This window comes from Ochotona princeps, chromosome 10 (genome assembly GCF_030435755.1).
Source record: "Ochotona princeps isolate mOchPri1 chromosome 10, mOchPri1.hap1, whole genome shotgun sequence".
Classification (NCBI taxonomy): Eukaryota; Metazoa; Chordata; class Mammalia; order Lagomorpha; family Ochotonidae; genus Ochotona; species Ochotona princeps.
The window spans coordinates 56,510,594-56,536,429 of NC_080841.1; the positions used below are offsets into that span (position 1 = coordinate 56,510,594).

The window sequence follows — 25,836 nt, forward strand, 5'->3', positions numbered from 1 at the left end:
TAGGCCCAACTGGCTCTTTTTCGGCAATAAACCAGTAGGTGGAAGATCTCTCTTTCTGTGTCTCTGTAACTCCGCCTTTCAAATAAGTAAAATACATGTTTTTTTAAAACAATGAAGAAAATGTCTACATGAGTAAACAGGGAACCAGGAATGTCTTCCAAGATAAATAACTAAAGCCATAGTTTATGCTCATTCAGTCCACACTGCAATTTCAACGCTCTCTGCCTTCAGTCTTCATGTATACAACAAGCAGTAAGGGTAGGCAGGGACATTAAGAGGTAGAGAAATTAGGTTCAATGGCATGTTTTTTGTCTTTACATCCTAAACCCTAGCATCCAGGAGGTACTATACAAACACTTGCTGTATTCAATTCAGTAGCAACAATATAATTTCTCTCCCTTTCTTCCTTTCTCTTTGATGAACCTGCACCTTCTGAATGCTGTGTATAAAGTCAGAAGCTGTATTCATAGCTATGTCATCTTGATTTCTGCCTCTAGCCTCACACGACTGGGACGGTCTGCCCAGCACTGGGCTGCGACTGCTTCACACGGTCAACGTCCCGAGACAACGGTGTGTCCCTGACACCGCAGGCACAGAGACACTCAGGGAGGGGTCAGAATGAAAACATCAGGTAAATGGCTTCCAATGCAGTTCCTGTGCTTTCTTCATCTCAAAATCTTTGTGAAACTTTCCATCTTTTAACCCAAATCATGTTTCATAGGGAAGTTTCCTGCTTCCATTAATGGTTTCATAAAAATGGTCTCAACCAGTATAAGTCTCCATGATGTCAAAGCCTTTTATGGGATTTCAAATATTAATTTTTTGTGTAATATCTAAAGTAAGGCTACAATGTATTTTAAAGTCAGAATCCTTATGAAAAATTATTTCATCCTACATTGTTTGGTAATCTATGTATGATTTATACATTTGTGTATAATTTCTACTAAATCAGTGCTGAAATGAAATATTGTAAGTCTCACTCTAGCACTATCTTTTTTTAAAGATTTATTTATTTGTATTAGAAAGGCAGATTTATAGAGGAGAGACAGAGAAAAGATCTTCCTTCTGCTGGTTCAATTTCCCAAGTTGCTGCCATGGCCACAACTGAGCCAACCTGAAGCCAAGAACTTCTTCTGGGTCTCTCCAAGCGGGTGCAGGGTCCCAAGGCTTTGGGCCGTCCTTGACTGCTTTCCCAGGCCACAAGCAGGGAGCTGGATGGGAAGTGGAGCAGCCAGGATCCCAGCCACTGCAAGGTGAGGACTTTAGCCACTAGGCTATGGTGCTGGGCCCTTTTGCATTCATATGTATAACCGTGTATCACAGTGTTTCACTGGTAACAGAAATTCTGTCAGAATTCTCACCATCTGTACCGTAACTACTACTCTTTCAATGCATTTTGGTAGACAAGTAATCACTTTCTAATAAGATTATCTTCACACCTGGCCTATAACTTACTTAGCACTACATATAACCATTCAGTTTCACACACCACATACCACTACCAGGATAACCTGGAAATGTAATAGAGTGAAAGCCAATTTAAATGCTTTCTTTCTAAAAAAAAAGGAGGATTTTTCCTCTTTAAGAATAAATGTCAGGGCCTGGCGGCATGGCCTAGCGGCTAAAGTCCTCGCCTTGAAAGCCCCGGGATCCCATATGGGCGCCGGTTCTAGTCCCGGCAGCTCCACTTCCCATCCAGCTCCCTGCTTGTGGCCTGGGAAAGCAGTCCAGGATGGCCCAATGCCTGGGACCCTGCACCCACGTGGGAGACCCGGAGGAGGTTCCAGGTTCCCGGCTTCGGATCGGCATAGCACCGGCCCGTTGCGGCTCACTTGGGGAGTGAAACATCGGATGGAAGATCTTCCTCTCTGTCTCTCCTCCTCTCTGTATATCTGGCTTTCCAATAATAGTAAAATCTTTAAAAAAAAAAAAAAAAGAATAAATGTCAGAGGCTATGCAAGAAGTCTGTACAAAGAGAAGCCTGGCTACAAGTACAAAAAAGGGAAATGATTTCTCAACAGAAGCCGAAATGTCCACCCCTGTAAACAGTGACCCCTGCTATTCCAGTTGGCATGGCTGGGCTGTCCCAGGGGCGGCCACCTCCAGGAAATGCAGAAATACACAACATTTCCCATGCCAGCTTGGACTCTTCCGGCAACCAACACAAGTATTGGTGGCAGACGTGCCAGGTACCATGCATATCCATCTGAGTTCTGCAGGTTCACAAACTCTAGTAAAAACTGCCAACCAAAACCACTTTGCTTTGCTTTAAACTCAAGCTTCCCCAAAATAAGAACATCTCAACCTTGTCTCTTTGTCGCTGCTCACTTACATTCAACCCATAACCCCCATTATTTTTCGCTCTCTGCCTTTATGATTTCGCTTAAATTAAAAATTTCAGGGGCCACTGGAAAAAGCACATCACAACACAAAACCCATGTATCTCAGCGAATTCACTTCAAAGCGGAGACTGAAATATGTTAGGAACCAACCTAAGCTAAGCTGTAAAGTATCTTCTGAGATACTATCTGTAATGAATACATGAATAAACAACTCTTACTGTCCTTTTAATAAACTCTAGGACCCTTAGTGTGGTTCAGTGTTCTCTGAACAAATGGTTGAAATGAGACTATAGTCAACCCACAAGATTTAGGGTATAGCCATCACTAAGCACAGACCCCACTACCTACCATGATAGAGTATTTTGAGCCTAATGAGGCTGAAAGCTCACTACGAGACATTCAGGTAAAAAAGAAAACCGAATGTTGATAAAAACAGCCAGCGCCCACCCCCACCAGCAGCAAGATGATATGGTAGTTCAACACGCTCCCTAACAAGGGAAAGGTAAGAAGAGCATGGAGGCACGGAAGAACACGGGGCAAGATGCTCACAGGATGAATGGAAGAGGGGGCTGGGGAGGTAATCAAGGATCATTAGAAAAGGAAAAAGATTCACAAGCCATAGAGGCAAAAAAAAAAAAAAAAGTAAAAATGGTCAAACAGGTGGAAGACATGCAATAAATATTATAAAGACCATTTAAAAATTACCTACGTCATGGAGCTATGTCCTCTCTGTCACCAACAAGGAAACAAGGCTGTTTGTAAATCTCCAAATTGTAGGTTAAAACGAGCAACAGAATGGACATAGGAGTGCCATCTTTTTGTTGGAAACTGGTATAAGTAGGCTAAGACAGATCAAACATCAGCAGATGGCAACACAGTGCTAATTATGATTCCCATTTATTAGGCTATCTAGCACCAGGATCACAGGAATGACCAATGTATCAATGGGATGTCTACTTTCATGTTCAATAAAAGCTTAGAGAAATGAAAATCAGTCCCCACAGAAAGACAAATATTGAGACTGAAGGAGCCTCCTGTCATTGCATAGAATACCCTCAACTGGTGACTGCACCTTCACTATGTAAATGGCAATGGAAAGTAATTAACAATTAATAGAAGCTGCCCTCAATTTAAATCCTGGAAGGGAAGTAATTAAATTTAGTAGAAGCTGTAGCCTCTAAACAAAGATACATCATATAAACACAAAAGGAAACACGGATTTGAGTAATAAATGCAAATTACAAACAAGGTTTAACTCCAGACAGAAGAGAATCTCAGATTATTTTTTCTAACAGATTCTCTGTTCAAAAGACCAGCCTATAAACCTATTTTAATCTAGAAAAAGGTTTAAGTTGAAGCCTGGCTGATGTTTCTCAAGTACATGCTTGCTTTCAGTAGTAATGCATGCAGATCAGACAGCTTCCTGCAGTTTGAATTAGCTGTACAAGCACCATTCATATCAGTGCTGATATACTTGATACACACAGTGTCAACACTGCTACCGGGGATGGAGATCACAAACACTGCTCTGCTTGTTGGTCATGAAATAATATTGCCAAGCAGAATTGTGTGGCTCCAGAGGGCAAATTAATGCAGGCAACATGGTTATCAGCAGTCTTGAGCCCATCTCTCTAAGCTTCTAACAGACACGCTTAGTGAGGAAGCCTTACATCTGGCTACAGCTGCACAATACATGGTCCATTGAGCCTCAGATGCTGATGGTTGCATTGAATAACAAACAGCTGGGCATAAATGTAAAACTCGGGAAATCAATTTCAAACGCACCTCTTCCACAAACCCTCTGAAACTCTGGCACTGTATGAAAAAGAGCCATCAGTGTACAGAAGTAGCCCAGAGATGAAAATTCAAAAATATACCTGGAAACCCTGAGGTTTATAACTTGGCTAGGCTATTCTGTTTATAAAATGCAGTGTGAGACCATATGAATGCAGCAGCATCACATCATTCTCTGGCTCTGGTCATACAAGAGCTGAGAGTTATCGCAAGAATCTGAGATTCCCGTCCGAGCTGTATGGTATGAAGAAAGGTTATTTCATGAACTTAAACTGAAGAGAAACACTGCCCTTGAAGGACTTTTCTGGTCCTCCAACACTGAACCCAGGTGCTGGGGAATGGCACTCACTGAGAGTTCCAGAGACAAATTTGCTGCCCAAAAGATTCCAGTAAAAGAAAAACTAAGTTAATGGGCTAGCACATCCCAAAGTTCCCAGCAGGATGCTAACCATTAGAAACACCAAATAAACTTTTGTTAAGTTTTAAATAGTGTTTCTACGTATGGGGATTCAGGTAGGAAAATGGGCCAGAGAATGAAAGACTAAAAATGTCACCTCTTGAACATTTAAAAGCATAGAAAAACTATTTTGCAGACTTAAAAACTAGAAAGCCAATGAGTCAGATGTGAGCAGGGGGATCGTATCCTGTATTACCCAAACTAGGACGCTACTAACTGTAACACTTGGACAAAGGTATGAAATGGAAGTATCCCAGCTAATCAGGACACTTACTCCCTGTCTCTAGAGTATTATAATCTCAAACACTTTTTCATGCCCATATCTGGATTCCCAATTAAGTGGCAGCACCCTCCCACTGCCAACTGATCTGTGCCTCCAAGATAGATTATCTCTCCAAGATAAATTAAAGAGCTTTTCTAAAAGGGCGTTCAGGCAGCAAAAGGATCAACCAAGTAAAAATTTTACTTTCTTGTCCGCACAACTAACTCTGGAAATTTGGCGTAACAGAGAAGGGCACGCTACCCTCGTGGTCTTTCAAAATGTGAGAGAGGTACAACATTACCAGTTTTAACTCATGTGCATTTTTCCAACCTCACAAACTCAGTGGGTTCCATCACCTAAAAGCCAAGACCACGATGCATATTCTCGTTTCTACCCCAGGACCATGTTTTCCACCCACAGTTCTTAGAAACAAATGCAGGACTGTTTTTCTGAAGAATCTGAGGGATCTACATGAAGCAAAAATGTTAAAAAGCAATATTAGATGTACCCACGTGATCTAGAAGGTGAAGAATGAAGAGCTTTAGGAAGAACAGTTAAGTTTTTGTGTTGTAACAATGAAATTATTAACTCAACATGGCACAAACAACATCAAAGTGAAATTCCTTCTATATTGTACACCAGTCTGAAGAACAAAGTGGCTGAGCTAACAACTATGGACAAAGCTCAGAGTAGTCAAGTGTTTAAAGGTTTGCAATCTGAAAAACACTGTTTCACTTCATAAAATTTTGTAACATTTAGAGTAGTCAACAACCATCCAGGATGTTATGAGACTGCGAACTGAATACTTGTGTTAAGAATGACACATAAGATAAGCTGGAACTCTTGTTCACTGGCAGGCACTTTCGAGTAAAATAAAAAGGAACAGACTTCAGTACAGAAAATGTTTACGCTGTTTCCCACATGACAACAAAACTGATAGTTTGGCCAAATAATAGGTCAGCTATGACTCAAATCCTAAACGCATCAGTTGTCCAACTTAATTTTAACTATTCAATCTTCTGACTTGCAATGTATTTACAACACTACAGTAGAACTGATTTACTACTGTAGAGGCACATAAACCCTGAGGACTAGATAACTTTAAAAGTTAATTTATTTGGTTCTAGGCTAACTGAATTTGTTAAAGTTAGCTTGAATTGTTAGCCAATCAAAAAAGAAAAAAAAAAAAACCCATGCACTTGAGAGGCATAAACACATAACCAGCCAAAAAAAATTCCTGAATGTATGAGAGAGTATTTGTAATTCACAGAGGAAACTCATGAAATACACAAATTGACTCTCATTTATATCTTACAACTGAGCAATTATTTTCTATTATGGAAACTGTCTCAGAATAGTCACTGCAAAAGCCTTATTTTAAAAGCTGTAGTAATATATTTAAATACACAGAGATGAGAAAACCCATGCAGGAATGTTGTATTACACAAGGCTTTTAACTGGGACCCCAGTCACTTCAGGCCCATAAACAGTAAAAACATTGACTGTGTTCATCATTTTTGTAATAAAATTGGGTCCAAAACCCAACAAAGCATTTGAATTTGCATCAGAAAAAAACTAACACCACATACATGTTGGGGAACATCCAATTTAACCAGACCTAGTTGTACTTAAATTGTTTGTAATTTAAGTATGACCCATTAAATGTTTCTTTGTGTGATAACAAGTCTGTCATGTCAGGAAAAAGCACAAGAATTAAGAATCTCATGCATTTTCAGAGTTCTTTGTCAAATTTTACTTTTTACTTTTATTTTGGATTAAATCTGTAAAAATCATTTTTCTTTCTCAAAGAGTTAGGATTCTACAAAGGTCTGGAAAGTAACAATGTTCTAAAAGCCCAAGCTTATTATAAAGTTTATGCCTTAAAAACAAGCTGTGACAGCAGTATCTTCTTCCTACCACAGGTTTGCTATCCAAAACCATGGAGAATCTTCTATTTAACCAAGTGATTCTCTGCATTTCACACGCCAGTCAACAATGATCAAAATACTAAATTTTAATAGGCCAGATGCTATTTTTCAGAAACTATGATGATTTTAGCTCTTCTTAGGGTTTTACAGGATGGATACTATTGCAGAGTGGGTTCAGCTGCTGCTGGTGAAGCCTGCATCCTATATCCCAGTGCCTGTGTTCAAGTTATGCCTCTGCAGTCCAGTAGAGGCAGTAGGTGATGGCTCAAGTACTGGGATCCCTGTTACTCATGCGGGAGACCCAGATGGAGCTCACAGTTTTGGCCTTGCCCAGCCCCAGATGTTGCAGACATCTGAGAAGTGAACCTGAAGATGAAGATCTGTTGCTTTGCCTTTATAACTTAAAAAGATTTTATGTCAACAAGCTTAAAAAATAAAAAGATCTTATATCTACAAGAGTAAAACTGGCCCGATATTTTCCTAGTGCCACAGTCACATTCCAAGGACAAGGCAAGTTTCCTTGATGTAGTATCTCTATATCTCCTTCACAATCAGTTTGATGATTTATTTATTTGTGAATTCATGAAAGGATTAAAGAGAGGGGGAAAATTTTCCATTCACTGGTTCACTCCCTGGATGGAAATGACAGCCACCACTGGTCCAAGCTGAAACAGGTGTTTCATCTGGGTCTCCCACACAGATGGCAGAAGCCCAAACATTTGAGCTATCTTCCACTGGTTTTCCCAGACCATCAGAAAGGAGCTGGATTGGAAGAGGCACAGCTGAGATTTGAACCAGCACACATATGGGATGCCGGCATCACAGGCACTGACTTTACAGACACCAGTCCTGCAATTTTTTTTTCAACTGAGTCACACGTTGTTGTGGTGGGCTGGCAGATTTGAAAACAATGTGAAGTCACAGGAATGTAACAGTACCTGCAACAGGAAGTCCCCTGCATCAATACCTCAACCAGCTTCCTTGACTGCCCATCATGCTTGCATCTAAATCACATTAGGGTTTCTGGACACAAAGAATTTGTGAAAGGAGGTGCCGCTGTGATTGAGTCAACAATGGAACACACAAATCATGAAAAGAGTAATAGCATTTTCCTCCAATTATATGATCATCATCTGGAACCTAGCATTTTGACAAAGTGTTCAAACATGTGTTCAAACATCAGAGAATGAAGTTGGTATCATGTAGTTGAGAGTCATGGTATTGGGCCTTATAGTTTGATTTCTGAAAGCCTTATAATGAGGGTGGAGTGGATATATATTCCATTCTTTGGCTGTATTTTTGTTCAACAAAGCCTGCAATTTTCAGTCACTTGAAAATGTAATTATAGATAATGTTTGCATCAGTAGCAAGAATACAATAAGCACGCGGGGCACGAAAACTCCACTCACATCACATCCTCTTAGGTTACAGTGCTTGTCTCCTGCCAAGAGTAAAGGCATTTAGACAAGCTAATATTTGGTATGAAATGTTGTATGGGTTCTATCAACCCATGCATGAATTCTACTCTCCCTTTTCTGTTATCACTCCTTTTTCATTGAGCCAGAAACTCATGATTTGCTGAAAACCCAGAATCCGAGCAAACATTTCTGCATTGCAGCAAAACAAAACAAAAACAAAACAACAAACAATATGGAAAGACAGAAATAATGATTTAACGTGGATCAAGGACCATAAATTAATTGGAAATAATTACTGATCACCTAAAATCTTTTCCTAAAGATTCACGTATTCTATATTCTTTTCACACAACCAATTTATGAAGAACAGGAAAACGAAACAAAGGTAACTGGGGGAAGAATATCACATAAAGTCATCAACTGAAGAGGAAACTGGGGATTGAGTATCACCTGGCAACTTTTTTTTTTCTGATTCATAAGTCAAGTTACAGGCCACAGGCACCCCGAGAGAGGTCAAATGTTTAACTGAATCAGATTCAAAAATTAAGTAAAGGGAGAAAATGCCAGGTATCTAATAAAATCCCCAAAGAAAATTGCTGCATAAAACATACTGTTACTGCAACGAAAACCAGGGATCCACCTCAGCATCCAACGGTCCTTGCTTCCTTATCCCAACAGTGGAAATTCACCTCAGGCACAAAGGCAGCTTGCTGCTGCCCAGGTGGCCCTCACCACCCACCCGTCTCTTACAACATTCTTGCCTTCCAGACTCAAAAATCAGGCTGGCAATAAGTAAAAATCAAGAGACAGTAATTTATGTGACAGAGTACACAAGAAACAGAAGACTGCGGAATAAGAACAAGGAACTCGAATTTCACATTTAAAATCTGCATAACCCAGCTGCCCACATTCCAACTGGCATATCAAAGTGCAGTTTGTTTTTGGTCTAAAGGGAATCAAAGAATCTCTCAAAAGATTTGTAATCTCCAGACCAAACTTTGAAGTGACACAATATAGAGACTTCAGGTTTTGGAGAGGTCCAAGACAGGCCACTTCAGAGAATCCCAATATGCTCATTCGTAACATGGGAGTGACTTACCTTGCAAATTTTTTCTAAAGATTACGATGCTTTATATAAATTCCTCGACCTAACGGCTATATCCTAAGTCAAAAATTAATCTTATAAACTACGTCAGGAAATGCACGCACAGGAAGGCAGGATCCCTTAAAGGTGTTAGTAATCAAAAGGAGAACATATCGTATCAAAAAGCAGCATGTGGCCTTCAGACTTTATTTTGTTGACATTGGGAGAAATTTATTAGTTCCTAGTTCATTTTGTTAAAGAGAAAGTAAATGGGTATAAATTTACATCAAAAGTGTGAAAAACAAGACATTGTTGGGGGTGTGACAAAGGTCACCTTTTGTTATAGCAGGACACAAAATACTGGCCTAATTGAAGTTCTGCCTACAAAGTTAAATTACAGTTCTTTGAGGCCAGTAAGATGCCACGTGCTGGTTACATAGTACCAACTTACTCGTATGGAAACATTTGCATCAGTGAGCTGCTCTTCTTTTTTCTCAAAAGATGTTGCCAGCTTTTGGCCATAGATCCAGTTTTCCTTACCAAGCAATCTAAGATACAATCGTAATCTCTCATATTACGAAAATAACCCCATCTTTATCAAAATCCCTGTGTAGTTAACCATGTTTAAGTTCACCATCATGTGAGGAACTGGATTCTGTACTTTGGAGTTGACATTCATGGCCTGCAAAGTTTCTCCACAACCAAAATCATGCTCTGAACCACAAATGATGCCCAGCGTTCCCCTGGCCTGTCTCGGAGGATGCCCTTCAGCCAGTGAACAGTAAAGCATCATGCTTCCAAACGGATTCTGCTCAGGTCAGTCCTTACTGCAGCAAATGACTTATAGCATGAGAAGCAAACCTTCACATTATATGGTGGCTCTGTTGTCTAGGTGCCTTATCAGCTGTCAGGTGAAGGAAGCGTTTCTTAACTACCCGAACAGAGTAACTAAATGGTATCGTGAAGCTGGGCACCAAGTAGACAAATACACACAAGCAAGTAACACAATATATTCACTGTGTTAATCCTCCACCATTCATGTCATAAGGCAAAACTCACGACTTCTTCTCCAGGTGGTCTCCCCAAAGGCACTGTGTCTATGCTTTGCAAGCCCTGTGTGGTTTCAGTTCTAATGAAGCACTGCCTGTGTATCTACAATATTCCCTCTCTATATTCAGACCATCAGAACTGTATGCTTTATATCCGAGTTTCTGCTAGGGTTAGATTCCCAGGAAGTGAGACCCAGTCTTCATACTGCATAGCTGATACCCTTCCCTAAGGAAAATTAATATCTGGGTGTTTTTTTTGGGGGGGTGGGGGTAGAATCTCAGTCTCTATGAAATTATACCATAAAATTCAAAAATTCAAAATAAAAATTAAAAAAAAGAAAATTAAGATCTATTTCAGCAGGTATAGTGATGGGCTGTTCAGAATTCACATATGGGGATATTGGATGGAGATGACTGTTTTTACTTCAACCCATTTCAGAATGGGAGGTCTGACCACAAGTTCACACTTGGAAAATGAACTGCATTTTATTTCTCAATCATCATGTAGAGAAAGAGGGCAGGTGGTGGGGAGGAACCTAGTATGCCTAACACTGGAAGACTGAGCCTTTTCTGGAAGTTCATATGGCAACAACACTGCTTTATGAGTGTATGAGAATGGAAAGCATAAAAGTTCAGAGGGCGTAAATATGAACTGATCTATTATATAATGAAGTTTCACTATACATGATTCTCCCAGGGCACGAAGATGAATTTTTGGTTAGTTTTAAGTATCACAAAGCTATAAAATATTTAGGATATCATTCCTTTCGCAACATCAGTCTCATGGTAATACTGAGGGACAAGTAAGAAGCCTGTTTTATAAGCCTTATTTTTTCTAGTTGAGAAACCTTGATAGGTCATGGAAACTTGCAGCCAGCATGGAACAGAACAGACAAACCAGGAGAATACGTGAGTCTGCTACTCAGCAAAAAAAAAAACCCAGGAAGGCCTGGCTTTCCAGCTTGTTACTGGGACAGACTTCGATGCAATGTGTCCACGGATCTCATGCCACTATACCAAAGTAGAAACAATCACAGAAGTTATTTCTAACTGAAAATTAAAATCAAACCACAGCTAAGGGAATTAGCATAGATTTTGTTTGAGGAAAAACGTTTCCTGAATTCTTCCTGGGGGAAAAAAAAAGCAAACTTGGTGACAAGTAACAATAAAAGTGATCTGCCTCTTGGTCTCCTCTCCACTGTGGTCTTTGTGTAAGCAGGAGCGAGCAAAACTGTATCTTAAGGGTTCCAGCTGTAAGCACAGACACAGCTCAAATACCATTAACTTGTAGAGGCTGGAGGTAACATTTTTACATCTGTGTGCTAATGCAGACTTGTGAAAATGGAAACATTTCATAGAAAGACAGGTTTTGAGATAGAGTTGCCTGTGTGTTCTGACATACAGCTTCTCAAAGGGTCCAGGTGCTTTCTCTAAGCTACCAGAGATTGCTGAGCGGAAAATGGCAGTCATGAGCAAAGATTTAACCAGCCTGGACTGAGGTGAGTAATAGCAGTTGGAGGCCTCCTGGTGACATTTTTTAGAAGGCAAACACAGCTGCAGTGTAGCCAAATATAGCTGGCCAAGACAATGACATCCATAAACTTAATCATTCTGAAATATGCTACCCTTATGCTCAGCCCGAAAACTCAACACCCCTTCTATAATGTAGCAGGTCAAAATACAGTCTTACACGTAGAAACATTGCAGCTGTTCCAGTGGAATTTACAACAAGGGATTATCTAGGTATTTTGACCCTATTCTCCTCTCTCAACCCCAAACCTGAAAGTGATCTCATGAAAGGACAGGGCCCCTTCTTTTGAAATTTAGAAAAAAGCACAAGAGAAAGAACATAAAATAGTCTTTAGAACAATTCTGAATAAAAGGTGAAAATCAGGAAAACAAAACTAAGGCAACACAAAAACTTTCGGAAAGGCTGCACTATTTATGACCCCATTAAATTTAAGATCATGTACAAAGATCCAGGATTGCAGAGTAAATCAAAAGAGCCTAACTAAATACATCTACACGTCTCTTCTACCAAGCGCTGTCCTTCTTCGTGCTTTTTCTGTTTCCTCTCTTCTTCCCTTAACAGCTTCTCCAGAGTAGAATGAACTGTCAGACCTCCACCCCTACTGTCTTTACTTGCTTGACCCCCAGTTCTTTCCTCCGTTTCCAACAGAAAACAACTGAGTGTGGTGGTGGTGGTGGTGGTGGTGGTGGTAGTGTGTCTGTGATGGTTTACACCAATTTTCCCTTTACAGGGCTCATAAATCTTACATGTATTCCATTTTACTCTATTCGACTAACCCTAAAAAGCTCAGTTATATTTGGGTTCCTGCTACCCAACTGTTAAAAAATTTCAAAGTCTTCCTTTTGGCAGCTGGAAGGTATCGGATAACCATACGGATTATAAAAATGGCAGCAGCAGAAAAAAAAAAAACACACCAGAAAAAGCACTCAGTCTGGCCATTGCATAAACAAGAATCCCCATCCACTGTCCGGCTTTTTCAGTGACTGGTCTTGCCCCTTCCTATTCCACATCTAAAAGATCTGACAATTGCATCAACAAAACAACCGAGAAACAAGGATCAAAAATCCAGTAAACAAAGGAGTGTCTCAACTTCCCAAATAATGAAGCATGCTGGAATTATTAGCGTGAACTTTTTCACCTTCCACAGAAAACTAGAGTTTGGGGCAACAGTCAAAACACAACACTCGTTACTCTGTATAACTTATCACAGTTTTTACAACCAAGGACCACTAAAAGGTGGTCCTTCAAGAAAGCAGAGAATCAGACCAGTAGGGTAGGTTTCTACGGCCAGTGTTGCAGTGTAATAGCACATTAAGACACCGCTTGCATACCATAGTGGCAGTCTGAGCCTGGGATGGTCTGTCTCTAATCTCACTTCTTCTTAATGTATGAGCCGGGGAAAGCAGAAGATAAACCAACTACTTGGGCCCTGCTAACCCTATGAAAGACCTGGAGGGCGTTCCTGGATTGTGGTTTCAACCTGGTCCAGCACCAGCCATTGAAGACATTCAGGGAGTGAACCAGTAGATGGAAGATCTTTGTCTACCTCTCCCTCCATCACCCTGCCTTTCCAATCAATACCTTTTAAAAAGACTTGCTTTAAAACAGTTAAGTTTCCATAATCATATGCATGTGTCCACATACACACATCTGTATGTCTCTTGAACCCATGCAGATATGCAAAGTGAAGCACATAACACTCCAGTTAATAAATCATGGCAAACTTTTTTACATAATAAAGTTCCAGTTTTCCAAATGTGCAGTTGGTTGGACCTATTCACTCATCTTAACCAGCAGTCTGAGGAGCTCCCTGCCATGGTTTTTTCTGGTGTGAATTACTTGAGCTCTGTGCTTTGAAACCAGTGCATTAAGTCCTTTGTCCAGCTCTTCCTAAAGGGCTACTCTAGGCAGGGAACTGAAAATTTTTAGTCTCTCAAAGACCACAGCTCATACGTGTGTAGTTGAGAACAACTGTAGTTGTCAAAGAAAAGGAGGTTAACTGAGTTTGTCTAGAACTGTGTCTTTGGACCACCCTTTCTTTTTGGACTTCCCCCTAGATTTTGTCGCAGGGTCTTTATCCTCCTTAGCCATACTGTCCAACTACAAGAAGAAAATTGGCCAAGTTCAGACAGCACCGCCAACCACTGAAAAATTGCAAGATGTCTGACAAAAAGGAATGCCTGCTCAACAAATTAAAAAACTGTCCAAAAAGTACATCAAAATGTCAAAATGATCAGCTTCAGTTAACTACATTCTGAGTAATGAGTCACCACCTTCACTAGTGAACTAAAGCGAGAAATCTTTTTTTTTTAATTATTTATTATTTAACTTCATTAATTACATTGTATTATGTGACACAGTTACATAGATACTTGGGTTCTCCCACCTCTCCCCAAACCCTCCCACCATGGTGGATTCCTCCACCTTGTTGCATAACTACAGCTCAAGTTCAGTTGAAATTCCCCCATTGCAAGCGTATACCAAACATAGAGTCCAGCATCTTATTGTCCAGTCAAGTTCAACGGCTTCTTAGGTATACCCTCTCTGGTCTGAAGACAGAGCTAGCAGAGTATCATCCCAGTCAACTGAAACACTTCACAAAGGAACAAACCCAAATGGCAAATAAACATATGAAAAAATGCTCAAGTTCCCTGGCAATAAGGGAAATCCAAATTAAAACATCAATGAGGTACCACCTAACGTCAGTAAGACTGGCCCACATGAATAAAAGCACCAACGACACTTGTTGGCGAGGTTGCGGGGAAAAGGGAACCCTACTCCACTGCTGGTGGGGCTGCACGCTGGTACAGCCTCTATGGAAATCAGTATGGAGAATATTCAAACAACTCAAATTCAACATACCGTATGATCCAGCAATAGCACTCCTAAAGTGAGAAATCTTTAGTCATCTTTGAGTCTGAAATATCAGACATAGCAGTTGCTGGGTTGTTTGTAACAGAGAGGGTTGTATACAATCTCAATGATACTCGGTCAAAATATCATGTATTTCCCATTTTTAAATCACTGTCATAAAAGGGATGCTGGTCAATCTGCCCTCTATCTGCCTCTTACCCTGCCGTGACCTAAAGGAAGAACAGATTATTTAAACGAGATCTCTATAGAGTAGCTTTAAAACCTGACCTTAAGTAAAAGGTCACATGGTTTTAAAAAGCACAGAATAAACTGAAATGATATTTAAGTCTAAATACAGCCTAAGCTTAATTTACATAAATCCTTAGCTGGAAAAAAATGGGTGAAATAATTTGCTGATACAGTGGCTCTGAGGCATTTGTTCAATGGTGTAATTAAAACCTGAATTTGTACTCATGTCATTTTGACAGCCATATGACTACGTATTTATTAACGTTATATTTCAGAGTATCAGTTGATGTTAAAACATCATTCTCAGTATCTGAACATAACATACAATCTGGAGTTCATAAAAGAGACCGTTCATAAAACTCAGATTGGCACTGTGAAAGTGTAAATCCCAAGCATGCTCACCAGGCATTTCAACCACATAACTAGAATTATATTTCTGTAACAGTTGCAGTAATCACTTTCTGTCATGATTTATAACAAAGCGAGAGAGTGAAGCTGCTCAAAATCTCCCTAAATGTTGTGCCTGTCCTTTTAAAACTCCTCGAGGAGTCGTCTAATGCTCACACTAAATGAAAAAAACAATCCCAGGAGGAGAAAGAGGTTTCCATCCCTTCACATCTGGATTCAGAGCATGAGGATATTGGACGGCCCAATTAAACGGTGATGATGCTAACGGGGAATAATTATTTTACAATTACCTGAGAGCATCACATTTACTGCTCTAATTAGTTTTTGTTTCCCACATAGGTTTTTCCTGGAATGTGCAGCTCCATTTCTCTTAGGTTTCGCAAGAGGTTTATCTTAAGGAAAAATAAAAATACATTTTCTGCACGGCTACACAAGTAGCACACTACTGATGCTGGTTTCATTATATTATGCAGTACCACTTTGATAGAAATGAACAGAATGGCAGGAGAACTTGTAGGTGCTAATGAACTGAAAATCATTAGTAGTTTCGAAAACCTCCCCTTCCACCAAATTGTCAAACAGATTTTTCATCCAGAAACTCCTTTTTCTGATGGCCTAATGGGTAAACAAGCATCAAAAACATGACCCTCCCTTGAAATAACAACACACAATAATAGCATTCCTAAAGTGGAAATAAAGGCTTAATAAATTTTGGTTAAAGTTAAGTACTGAAAGTAAACCCCATCAATAACATTAATTTAGCCTCATCAGCAATTTAGGAAATATGACATTTTCATTTTAAATGTAAATGAGGGATGCTTACAGAAGTATTCAGCATTTGTGAGGGGCTGATTTTTTTGTTTAGCTCTTGACAATGACATGAAATTCCCATTGTGACAACTGATCTCTTGAGTCTGCCTAGCACACGCTGACTTTCTGCACAACAGCTGGACAGTCTCATTGCTGGTTGTCCAGCACCCAAGTGCATCCTATCATTCTGCATGGCAAAACATTACCTGTCTCTTCACCAAAGGTGAATGAGTGTTTAACTTGTAAGAAACAAAATCACAAGGGAGCCATCAAAAGAAATACAAAGTTGGGGATTTATGTATATAAGAGATTTCAGTTCTTCTTTTTATCAGAGGCCAAAGATAGATACTGTACGTGTCAGGGGAGAAAAACAAAACAAAACAAAAATCCAAAACACACTGAGGTAGAAAACACTCTAAATGATCCCATGAAATCTTAATTACTAGGTTCCTATCTGAAAACGCTATCTCCTTTTTATCTTGTCTTCCAAGGTGCTTGTTTCCCCAGTTCACTGCATCTCTTCAACGGATGCCAAAGCAACCTCAATCCAGCACATTACAATTAAACAAGACTTCACCATTAAAATAATACCTTTGCCTAGATCAAAGATGACATGCATGCTCTAAAAATTCAATGTGGGATGGAATGCTGGTCTCAAAAAGCAGCTGATACAAAAATACGTCCTGTTAACTGAGAAATCCTGCCTAAAAGAACATTTTTAGCATTTTCCTTGAAGAACCATATGTACAGCTCTTCTTTTACAGTTCTCTCATTTTAATTTCCTTTGATAACATCACAGGATCAAGCAATAAATGTCAGTTATTTCAGCATTTTATCATTTATAATCGCCTTCTCCCAACAGACCTGCAGCACCCAAAAGAGGGAGGGGCAGGCAGGGGGAAGGATCCAACTGCTTTTGATATCCACCTTGCCCTCAAACCAGTATTTCAAAATATCAACATATTCTCTTATTACCTAGTAAACGTACGCAATCGCTGAATCTGAAATAAATAAAACAATATGATGCTTCATCTTTCAACCATTCAATATGTAGTATGTATTTATCTTACAATGCTCGTTCTTGGCACTTCTGGCTTTCTCATCCAATCTTCGTCATAGACTTTACTTCGCAGGTCTCTACTTCCCAGTAACACACGACCACACATTTCCATACCCTCCCACCCAACTACACAGGAAAACCACAACTTTGCCATGTACTATTTACATGGCACAGGCAAGCAAGTATCCTCTTTCAGTATCATCTGTAAGATGGGAAATACCCAATTTGCAAATATACTGTGAAGATGAGACAGGGCCTAAATAGGGTATCCCGGACATAGCAGGCTCCCAACTGCAGTGTTTTGTCATTTTCAGAGCAAGGGCTGGCAATAACAACTCTGCCTTCTTTGAACTAGTCATGTTACCCCTCAAGCATTTTTTTAATTGACAAGCCCCTGGAACAAAGATGTCCTTAGGACTACCTTTCCATGCAACATGACGATCACATGTCAACAGATACTTGGATGAAGTTAGTAAGGAAAAAGGCTCATTCACCAAGGTGATGAACTTATTATAGTCTGCTTAACTTTGTTTTCAATAAGCTTGTTACATGTAAAAAGTAATATGATTTCCTTTTCCTTGATAACTTCTCAAGACCTGATTCTAACATGACAAACCTGAACACTTTCAAACTGCACTTGCAAATGTTGTTTATTTGTAATTTCTCATTCCTAAGAGACTATGTCTTAGCCTTATTCATAAACACAGAAATCCTAGATGTACATAAGTGGCAGTAAAGGTTAAACAACGAAAGCAATCCCAAACCAACTGCCTTATTTTTAAAAATTGAGATTAAAAGTTTTCATTTTCATTACACTTTGCTGTAAATATTCTGTAATAACACACAGAATCAAGTTTCAAAAGTCAAGATTATTTAAAACAGTCATTTCCATTCACAAAATTATCATTCCAATATTTTGGACCATATGTTACTGAGATTCTATACCACTACAGAGCCTTAAATGACAAGGTTCTTTAAATACTGCATGGGGCTCATGAGGCTATCAAGCATAATAAATCATTTCAAAGGCTATTTGTTTATCTGCCTCGAGGACTCAAACATATTACGTCTTGCAAACTTATCTAATATATTATCATGGGTAAACACCACTGAAAATATGGTCCGCTTTAGAAAATCAAAACACACACAGACACACAAAGCCCCTATGTATTATTTAAATTCCTTTTTAGGAATAAGCCAATACTTAACAATTTAATACACATGGCGACATACTATAGATGACAACCAGTTTCCTCCCAAAATAATAAATTCACACTGTCTTCTCAGCTGTTACAGATATGGCAACACAGTAATATTGCCTTGGTGGGTTTCAAGCATTTTGTTCCTTCCCACACATCTCTGACCCCAAATAAAATATCTAATGTGAGGAAATTACAAACTCCTCAGGAAAATGTTAGTTCACTCATTACTATTAAGATACACAATAGCTATTCTGGAAACAAATGATAAGAGTATCGTTTACATATCCTTCTTTTCTAGGGTAATTAAGTACTAGCCAACAAAAGCTGAAAACAATTTGGGTTTGATTCCGAAGCCTATCATCTGAGAGGAACATTTGGGAGAGGGAAGTGGCACCTGGGCAGGACAGTCTGTGGGTCAGACACAAAGCCTCTGCCACAGCCAAGATTTTCAACAAGCCACATCCTCCACCAAACCTACAGGCCAAATGAAATTTTCATAATTCATAAGGCAATTAACAAGAGACAGCCACGATAGGGGCCATTAGAGCTTTACATTCATACAGCATTCATCAGCTACACATACAGTCATGAACGTAGCAGGTGACCTTAAATTCGAAATGATATAACTAGTTCTTTGATTTAGCCTGGTCACGCTAGCCTACAGAGGGCAAAAACATAGAAAACTTCCAAACTATTTCATGTGCAAATATGCACCAGTGTTCATGCAGATTTATATCTTAAGAAGGGGAGAGGAGAGGGCTCTTGAAACAACTATCATGGGAATGTTACTAATCGAGATTAATTTCTCAGAGCAACTGCCAAAAGGAAATCCGATACTTTCGGTTATCATATTAACTCAGTGGAGACCGTTACCCGAATCCTACTGAAGCAAGCTAACGTTCAAACTAAAAGGAAAATTCACATCTAAGGATGGTCGGAGCCCAGCACTCCCCCTCCCCCCACTTAAAAAAAAATCCTAGGACTGAAATAATTGGCCACTGTGCAGTTTCTCAGGAATCCCAACTCCTAACATACTAACATACTCGGGAAAAAGAAAACCAAAATCTAGCATTGCTACAGAAAGTTGACTGCCGCGGAATCAACCATAAAACCCAGAATGGCCCTAGCACAGCCAGCAAGCAAAGGCATGTGAAGCCGTTCTGGGGCAGCATACCAACCATTTCCTAAGCACCCTAACAACGCCTCTTTTTTGGCGGAAGATGAAATGTAGCCTAGTTCCACCACCGAATTTCTCACCTGAGAAGAGACAGTTCATACACTCCCTGTCTAAAAAAGACACAGACCTTTCCGTTCCACTCGGGCGATCCATTTCCTCAGCCCAGATTTTCTTTTCTTAACACGCCTGAAATACAAGTCGTTCCTCTGGACTTGACAGTTTTCTGAACCGATAAGAGAAACTTTCCCATCGAGACTAATGAGCCAGATAAAAATTAGACCTACTTCTCCTTCTTCAGGAATCTCGGCTCGCTACTTCTTCCAATAAACGCTCTACCCTATTTCGACGACACGTAAAACCACCAGAATCACATTAATTATTAAATTACAGGCTGCATATCAAACCATCACGATTACGTAAAATTCACCTCTAATTTCTGCAACAGATCACACCTGACTAGCTTCGTGCTTTCTAATTACCCCACCCGCTCCACTCCCCCTCCCCCCCGTTCGCCCACCTTAGGAAAGGGATCTTTTGCAAAAGCAAAGTCAGAGGAGTGGGTAACTGGTTCAACCAGAAGCTCCTTCAGTCTCGCATTTCGAAGGACACCAGCGTGTACACTCGCGCGCGCACACCCCGCCCCAGACCCCGCGCCCCCCTAGCCGGTTCCCGGGACGCCGCACCCCGCTCACCCTGCCGGGACCCGGAGACGCCGCGCCTCGCTCTCCGGTCCTTGCCGGGACCCCTGGGCCCCGCCAGACCCCCCACTCCCCGCTTACCCCTCGCTCCGCCAGGACCCCCGACCCGCGCGCCCCCCTCACTCAGGTCAAAGCCTGGGACGCCCCGCACCGCTCGCTGAAGCACGTCCGGCCACTCTCTCTCTCTCTCCACCCCGCGTCCAGCGCTGGCCTCCGACAGCCGAGCGAGGCGGCTGCTGGTGGAGCGGCCAACACGCGTCCCGCAAGCCGCGAGCGCCGCCCGTCCCCCTTGGCGCCGCGCGGCGCCGGCCGGATCGGAGCGGCGGAGGACGCTCGCTCGGCCCTCCCAACACCGGGCCCGGCGGCTCTACTCACATTCTGTCGGGAACAAGGAGGCGGCCCTCGACCATCATGTCCGGGAGGAAATCCAGCTTGAAGGCAGAAGTCATGTTCTTGGGCGCACGCGGCGGCGGGGGCGCACGGGCGGGGGGCGGCTCTGCGCGCGTCCGAGCGGCCGCGGGCGGCGCGAGACGGGCAGGGACAGGTGCGCGCGGCCTCCCCCGGCGGCCGCCGAGCGGACACTTGTCACATTCTCTCCCTGGCGCTCTCCGCCAATCCCCTCCGAAACCCTGCGCTGAGGCGGCCGGCAGCCGAGCGCCAGGTGCGGCGGGGCGGGGGCGGAGCTCCCCGAGCGCCGGCTGCGCCGCTGCTTAACCCCTGCGGGCCCGCCCGGCCCAACCCCGGCCCCCGCCCCGCCGCCCCGGGGAGGCCACCGGGACAGGGCAGGGCAGGCCAGGCCCGCCAGCTGGCTGGCTGGCTGCCCGCGGAGCCGAGCGCTCTCCGTCTTCGAACATAGCTACCCCACTTTCCTAAGGTCCCTTAACCTTCGCAAGTGCTCGCTCGTGTTTCCCTTGCCCTGGCTCTGCTCCACTCAATTCCCCACTGCCACGGCACTTGGCACGAGGCCGCAGTGGCCACTTGGAGTAGAGGTTTGGCGTGCCTCTGTAGTGCCCAAAGCCTGACTCACGTCCAGACCAGAAGGAGCCCCCAAACCGAGGCCACAGGGGACAACAAGCTCCACGAGCGTCGGTGTCATTGCTCCGAGCTAGCCAGCAGACCTGGGAGCAAACCATCGCTGACTCGTCCTCGTGGTGGAGGCAAAGTAAACAGGCGATAAATGGCCCAGTGACATGCAGAGACTTAGGGCAGTGTTTCCGGGAGAAGGCACTGATCCATCTCCATACAACTTTCCTGCCTTTTGCATCATCTTGAAAACACTACCAAGTATGAGCGACTGAAAAGAACGGTCATCAATCACGTTTTCTTTTAAAATAATAAATCACGAGGTCTGTCATTTCCGAGGATTTCACATCATAATTAAAAATCAACAGGGTGAGACTTTAATGAGTGTTAGGTCTACAGAGTAATAGCCATGCGCTTAAATACTCACTTAAGATTTCTGACTGATTTATGAGCACTAGTAAGAATACGGGGGGAAAAAATTGGCACAAGGCTAGAAAGAGTTTAATTTTTCCAAGTGATCTGGGAAAGTTTTTTAAAGCTATATCGTTGATAAAATGACATTCTAATTTAGCTTTCCTATTATTTGGTTGTTCACTACATATTTACCAATCTGTGAAACTTCTTCCTGGCATGTGTCACATTGTAAATTGGCTTTGTAAATTGCATACCAAAAGTGTATAGTTTGCCTCTTTTGGAAATCATCACTTTTTGTTTATTTTGTAATGACATAGCTCAAACTTTGAGGATAATGCGCGCACACACACACACGAATGCAGTAGACGCCGTTAAGAGCATAAACACATATTATGACTTCATTAAAAACATCTGATTTTCATTCCATCTATTATTCTAACAGAAAGTCAGACACTGTGCTTTGGAGCTGGGCTTTTCCCTCACAAACCAGGCATTCCTTGGGAATACAGTGACAGGAGCCAGAGGCTCCAACTAAGCCACCAGTAATTAAGTATATCAGAGACAACCTGGAGAAAAGATTCTCAAATATTCTCAATGATTTCTTCTGTGATAACGAACTATCCGTAGATGTTATTAAGAACAATAGATTTCACTTATATTTAAATCTACATTATGAATATTAACTACAACCCTGATGGAATGAGCATTACTGAGTCACCATACTTTACTAGTCTCTACATTTTAGTTGGTTTTCTTTTTCAGCTGGACACTGTCTCTGGCTTTTAACCTTCTAATTCTATCTCTACCTGAGATAGATGTAAAATTAGATTAACCTTCCTTTAAAAAGATTGCCTCTCCTGATGAACCAAGCCAAAGTCCGTAGGATTTAAGACACAGCTGCAATAAGATGAATTTTTATGTCCACAAATGTCCAATTTTCCCCCTATAATCCTAAACTACAACATTCCCCACCCTAGCAACTGCTGACTGCGTTTGGAATGAAAAGCTTTTCAGTGGTCTTCAGTTACCACGATAAAGTGATTAGCTGGATAAATGAAGACAAACCTTGCTAGCTCTTTCTTTCCCATATATTATTTACGAAAATCTTCAAGGTATATAATGGGCTGACTATACAACATATTTAATTTAGAAAGAGTGAATGATGTGATCTGTACAACAGAACCCAAACCTAACTGTGTTGATCACATGGAAATATTTTCAAATCAGCTATCAAAAAAAAAAAAAGCTTTGTGTGTGGCTATGTTCTATAAGGTAAAAAATGCTTCATTAACATGTACACTTCTGAAATATTTATTTTCTCTTTAATTGCATGTGAATTAGTTAGAAGAAGCTGTAGGGAAGCCCTCTTACTGACTTAAGCCTTCTCAGCAGTTTGTTAAATTCTAGCCTCAAATCCCTTGAGGCAATAGTGGATTCAAAGCAGCTTTTAATCATACTATAAGGAGGGTGAAGTAGTATGTAAGTAGGTCATAGAAAGAGAATTACAAGTGCATAGGTTATTGCCTTAGTTAACAACCACAGTGGAACACAGTTTTCAAAGCACATTTGCTTTTTACCATTTAAAGTCAGAAGCAAAACCACGGTCAAATATAAAAGAAAACTCACTGCGCATGGGAGATGGTAACATGAAGCAAGGAAAGCTTATGAAGTATAACTGAGTTAAAATACTGTGGCTATCAAATACATAAATAATGTAATCATAGTTCAGGCACCGGATGTAGAGGCCCGGGGAAGCAAAATCTGCATACATGCGCACACCCTGTAGGGTATGCACAACAGTCCTCCAAATGGAGCTTTCATTTCTAATACCTATTCAGCTTCCATAATCACAGCAAACACACAATAGCTGTTTTCAAAAAAATTTTTTTTTTCAAATGCTCTTGGGCTTACAAGCAAAAACAAAACACAAACGCGCAACCAATATCACCTGATGAAAAAGCTTAAATATCTCGTTTTGCTGCTCTGGCAGAAGGGAAAAACATCTAGAAACAAAGCAGTAGGGTCTTTTTTTTTTTTTGTCATGTGGTCATGAGCCATCAGGCATCATATTTTGGCAGTGGGAGTTATCTGGTGGACAACTCCACCGGCCTACTGCAGGAACACTTGGGTTCAATGAAGCTACGTTATGGCCAAGGATCTTCTGGACAGCCGCAAAGGGGATGAGGCCACCAGCAGGCTGGTCTGGAGGACTTGCACTGGTTGGTGACACCACTAAGCTGGCATCACTGGGGATGGAGGCCGAGAGGAACAATGAAGTTTCCTCATAGTTTTAACTCCATTGTAGAAAAACCTTAAGCTCTCCTCTAGTCCCATCCCCCTACCTTCCCTAATTGTCTCCTTTTTTTAATCAACTTGCTATTCATTTCCCAAACAAAAGGCAATTCAGGAATTGGAAGCACTTCAAGGGAAAGTTTCTGAATGACCTCATTTTATAGGAGGCCTTCCAACACGAACAAGTGCTCTCTGCTGTTTCAGCTCCCGGCTTTCCTCCTCATCCCTCACACTGAGTTTTGTCCCATGACTATTGTTTGAGCCCTGAATTATCAATAACATTTCAAAACACTCTCAACAGAAACAGACTACTAATAAGTGCATTTGTGCATCTAGTACACATGGGCTCAATCCTTTGCCACTCAATCAGTGGCAGAATATAGCCTATCTACTACAGATGCTTGAATATTTCTGTGCAAAGTATCTACCATAGAGAGGGGCAGCTGACTTAGTGTAAAAATGTTTATAATCAATTAACTTTCTCCTCCTGAAGACAACCCTCTATATTTGAACATATTTTCATTTTGCATAATTTCTATAATCCTAACTTTATACATAACTTCCCAAACGGGTCTTTGACAGCAGTTGCTGTCAATCCTGGGATAACATTACCAGGACGGATCAGTGTTGTATGTTAGACTCAAAAGATAGCTTTCTTGAAGAATTTCTTGCCTCCTGCCCCCCCGCCCCCACTTCTGGCTAGTCATCACAAACCAGAATTCAAAACATCTTTCCCCTATCACGCTTTCAAATTTACATTGTATGAGCAAAGCTTTTTCAGTTGAAAAAAACAAAAAACCCACTAAGGCCAATGTGTTCAGAGCCATTTGGAACAAAAAACATAGGCCCTGTAAGGGGATTTCCCATCATTTCCAGGCAATAAATTTGGAATCCACATGAATTTTAAGTACCTGAGAGAATATCTGACTTTGTGCTCATGTATTTGTTCTTGGCTTACTCCAATTTGATAAGCACGTTGCAAAAATAAACAATGTTTTTTGTTCAGATGTGCTTTTAAGAAAACACCCAAACAAATCCTTAAGTGATATGCTGTAAATGCATCTATTTCTTAGCTCCATAAAGGTATCACATAAAAATCAATATTTATAACACCAGTTTAAAACAAGCTTTTATTGTTCCCCACTTTGAAAGCTTCTGGAATAGTGACTTTATCACAATTCCAAAATGATTTAAGCAAAATTAACTGCCTGTAAAGGTGAACTGATTATTAAAATCCGTCTTTTACATTTTTAAGGGAATATTAAGTAGTCGGTCTCCCTGGAGAACAGCTTCTACTGGCTTTCTGCAATCTTGGGTCTTTCTGAATCTGTTCTTCCTAGAGCCAAGATACAAGATGGCAAATCTGCTTTCTTCTAGAGAAACTGCAGGTGAACATGGTCATCGGTACATACCTGTGGACGTGCCTGTGAGATGCCCCTCTAGGGTTTTCAGAAGCTTCCACTTGCAATGGATGAAATGTGAACACCTTGGATCTCTCAGACCCAGAGCCCAACCATCTCATCATTTCCTTCCCTAACCTGCCCTTGCCCTTTTGCCTTTTTTCCATTCTACACAGACACAGTTGTGTGTCTGTCTGTGCAGGTGGGTGCCTAGCAAATGAGCCAGGAGCTGTGGGCTGCTGAATCTGTGAGAGGAATCAAGTTTGACCCGCCTTGACCAAGGGTGGTTTCTGAACTGGGAACAGCTGTCTTTGCATTGAACAGTGGGATTCCTTTGTAGACATGACCAAGGGCAGTAGAGGGAGGGACAGGCAAGGGGGTTGAG

General features: G+C 41.3%; 1 protein-coding gene across 16 annotated transcripts in view; it reads right to left on the reverse strand.

Moving 5' to 3' along the window:
- Positions 1-25,836, reverse strand: part of CELF2 (CUGBP Elav-like family member 2) — a 557,307-nt gene that overhangs the window by 322,380 nt on the left and 209,091 nt on the right. For 3 of the 16 annotated variants that reach the window (XM_058669485.1, XM_058669497.1, XM_058669483.1), the window contains exon 1: positions 20,698-20,959. The exons of 9 other annotated variants lie outside the window; for them this stretch is intronic. In XM_058669485.1, coding sequence (XP_058525468.1) covers positions 20,698-20,771 — 74 coding nt within the window. In that variant the 5' untranslated portion in view covers positions 20,772-20,959. Of the gene's footprint in view, positions 1-20,697; positions 20,962-25,836 lie in introns of those variants that run through there. 4 more of the 16 variants (XM_058669494.1, XM_058669498.1, XM_058669487.1 and 1 more) reach the window with 4 other exon arrangements.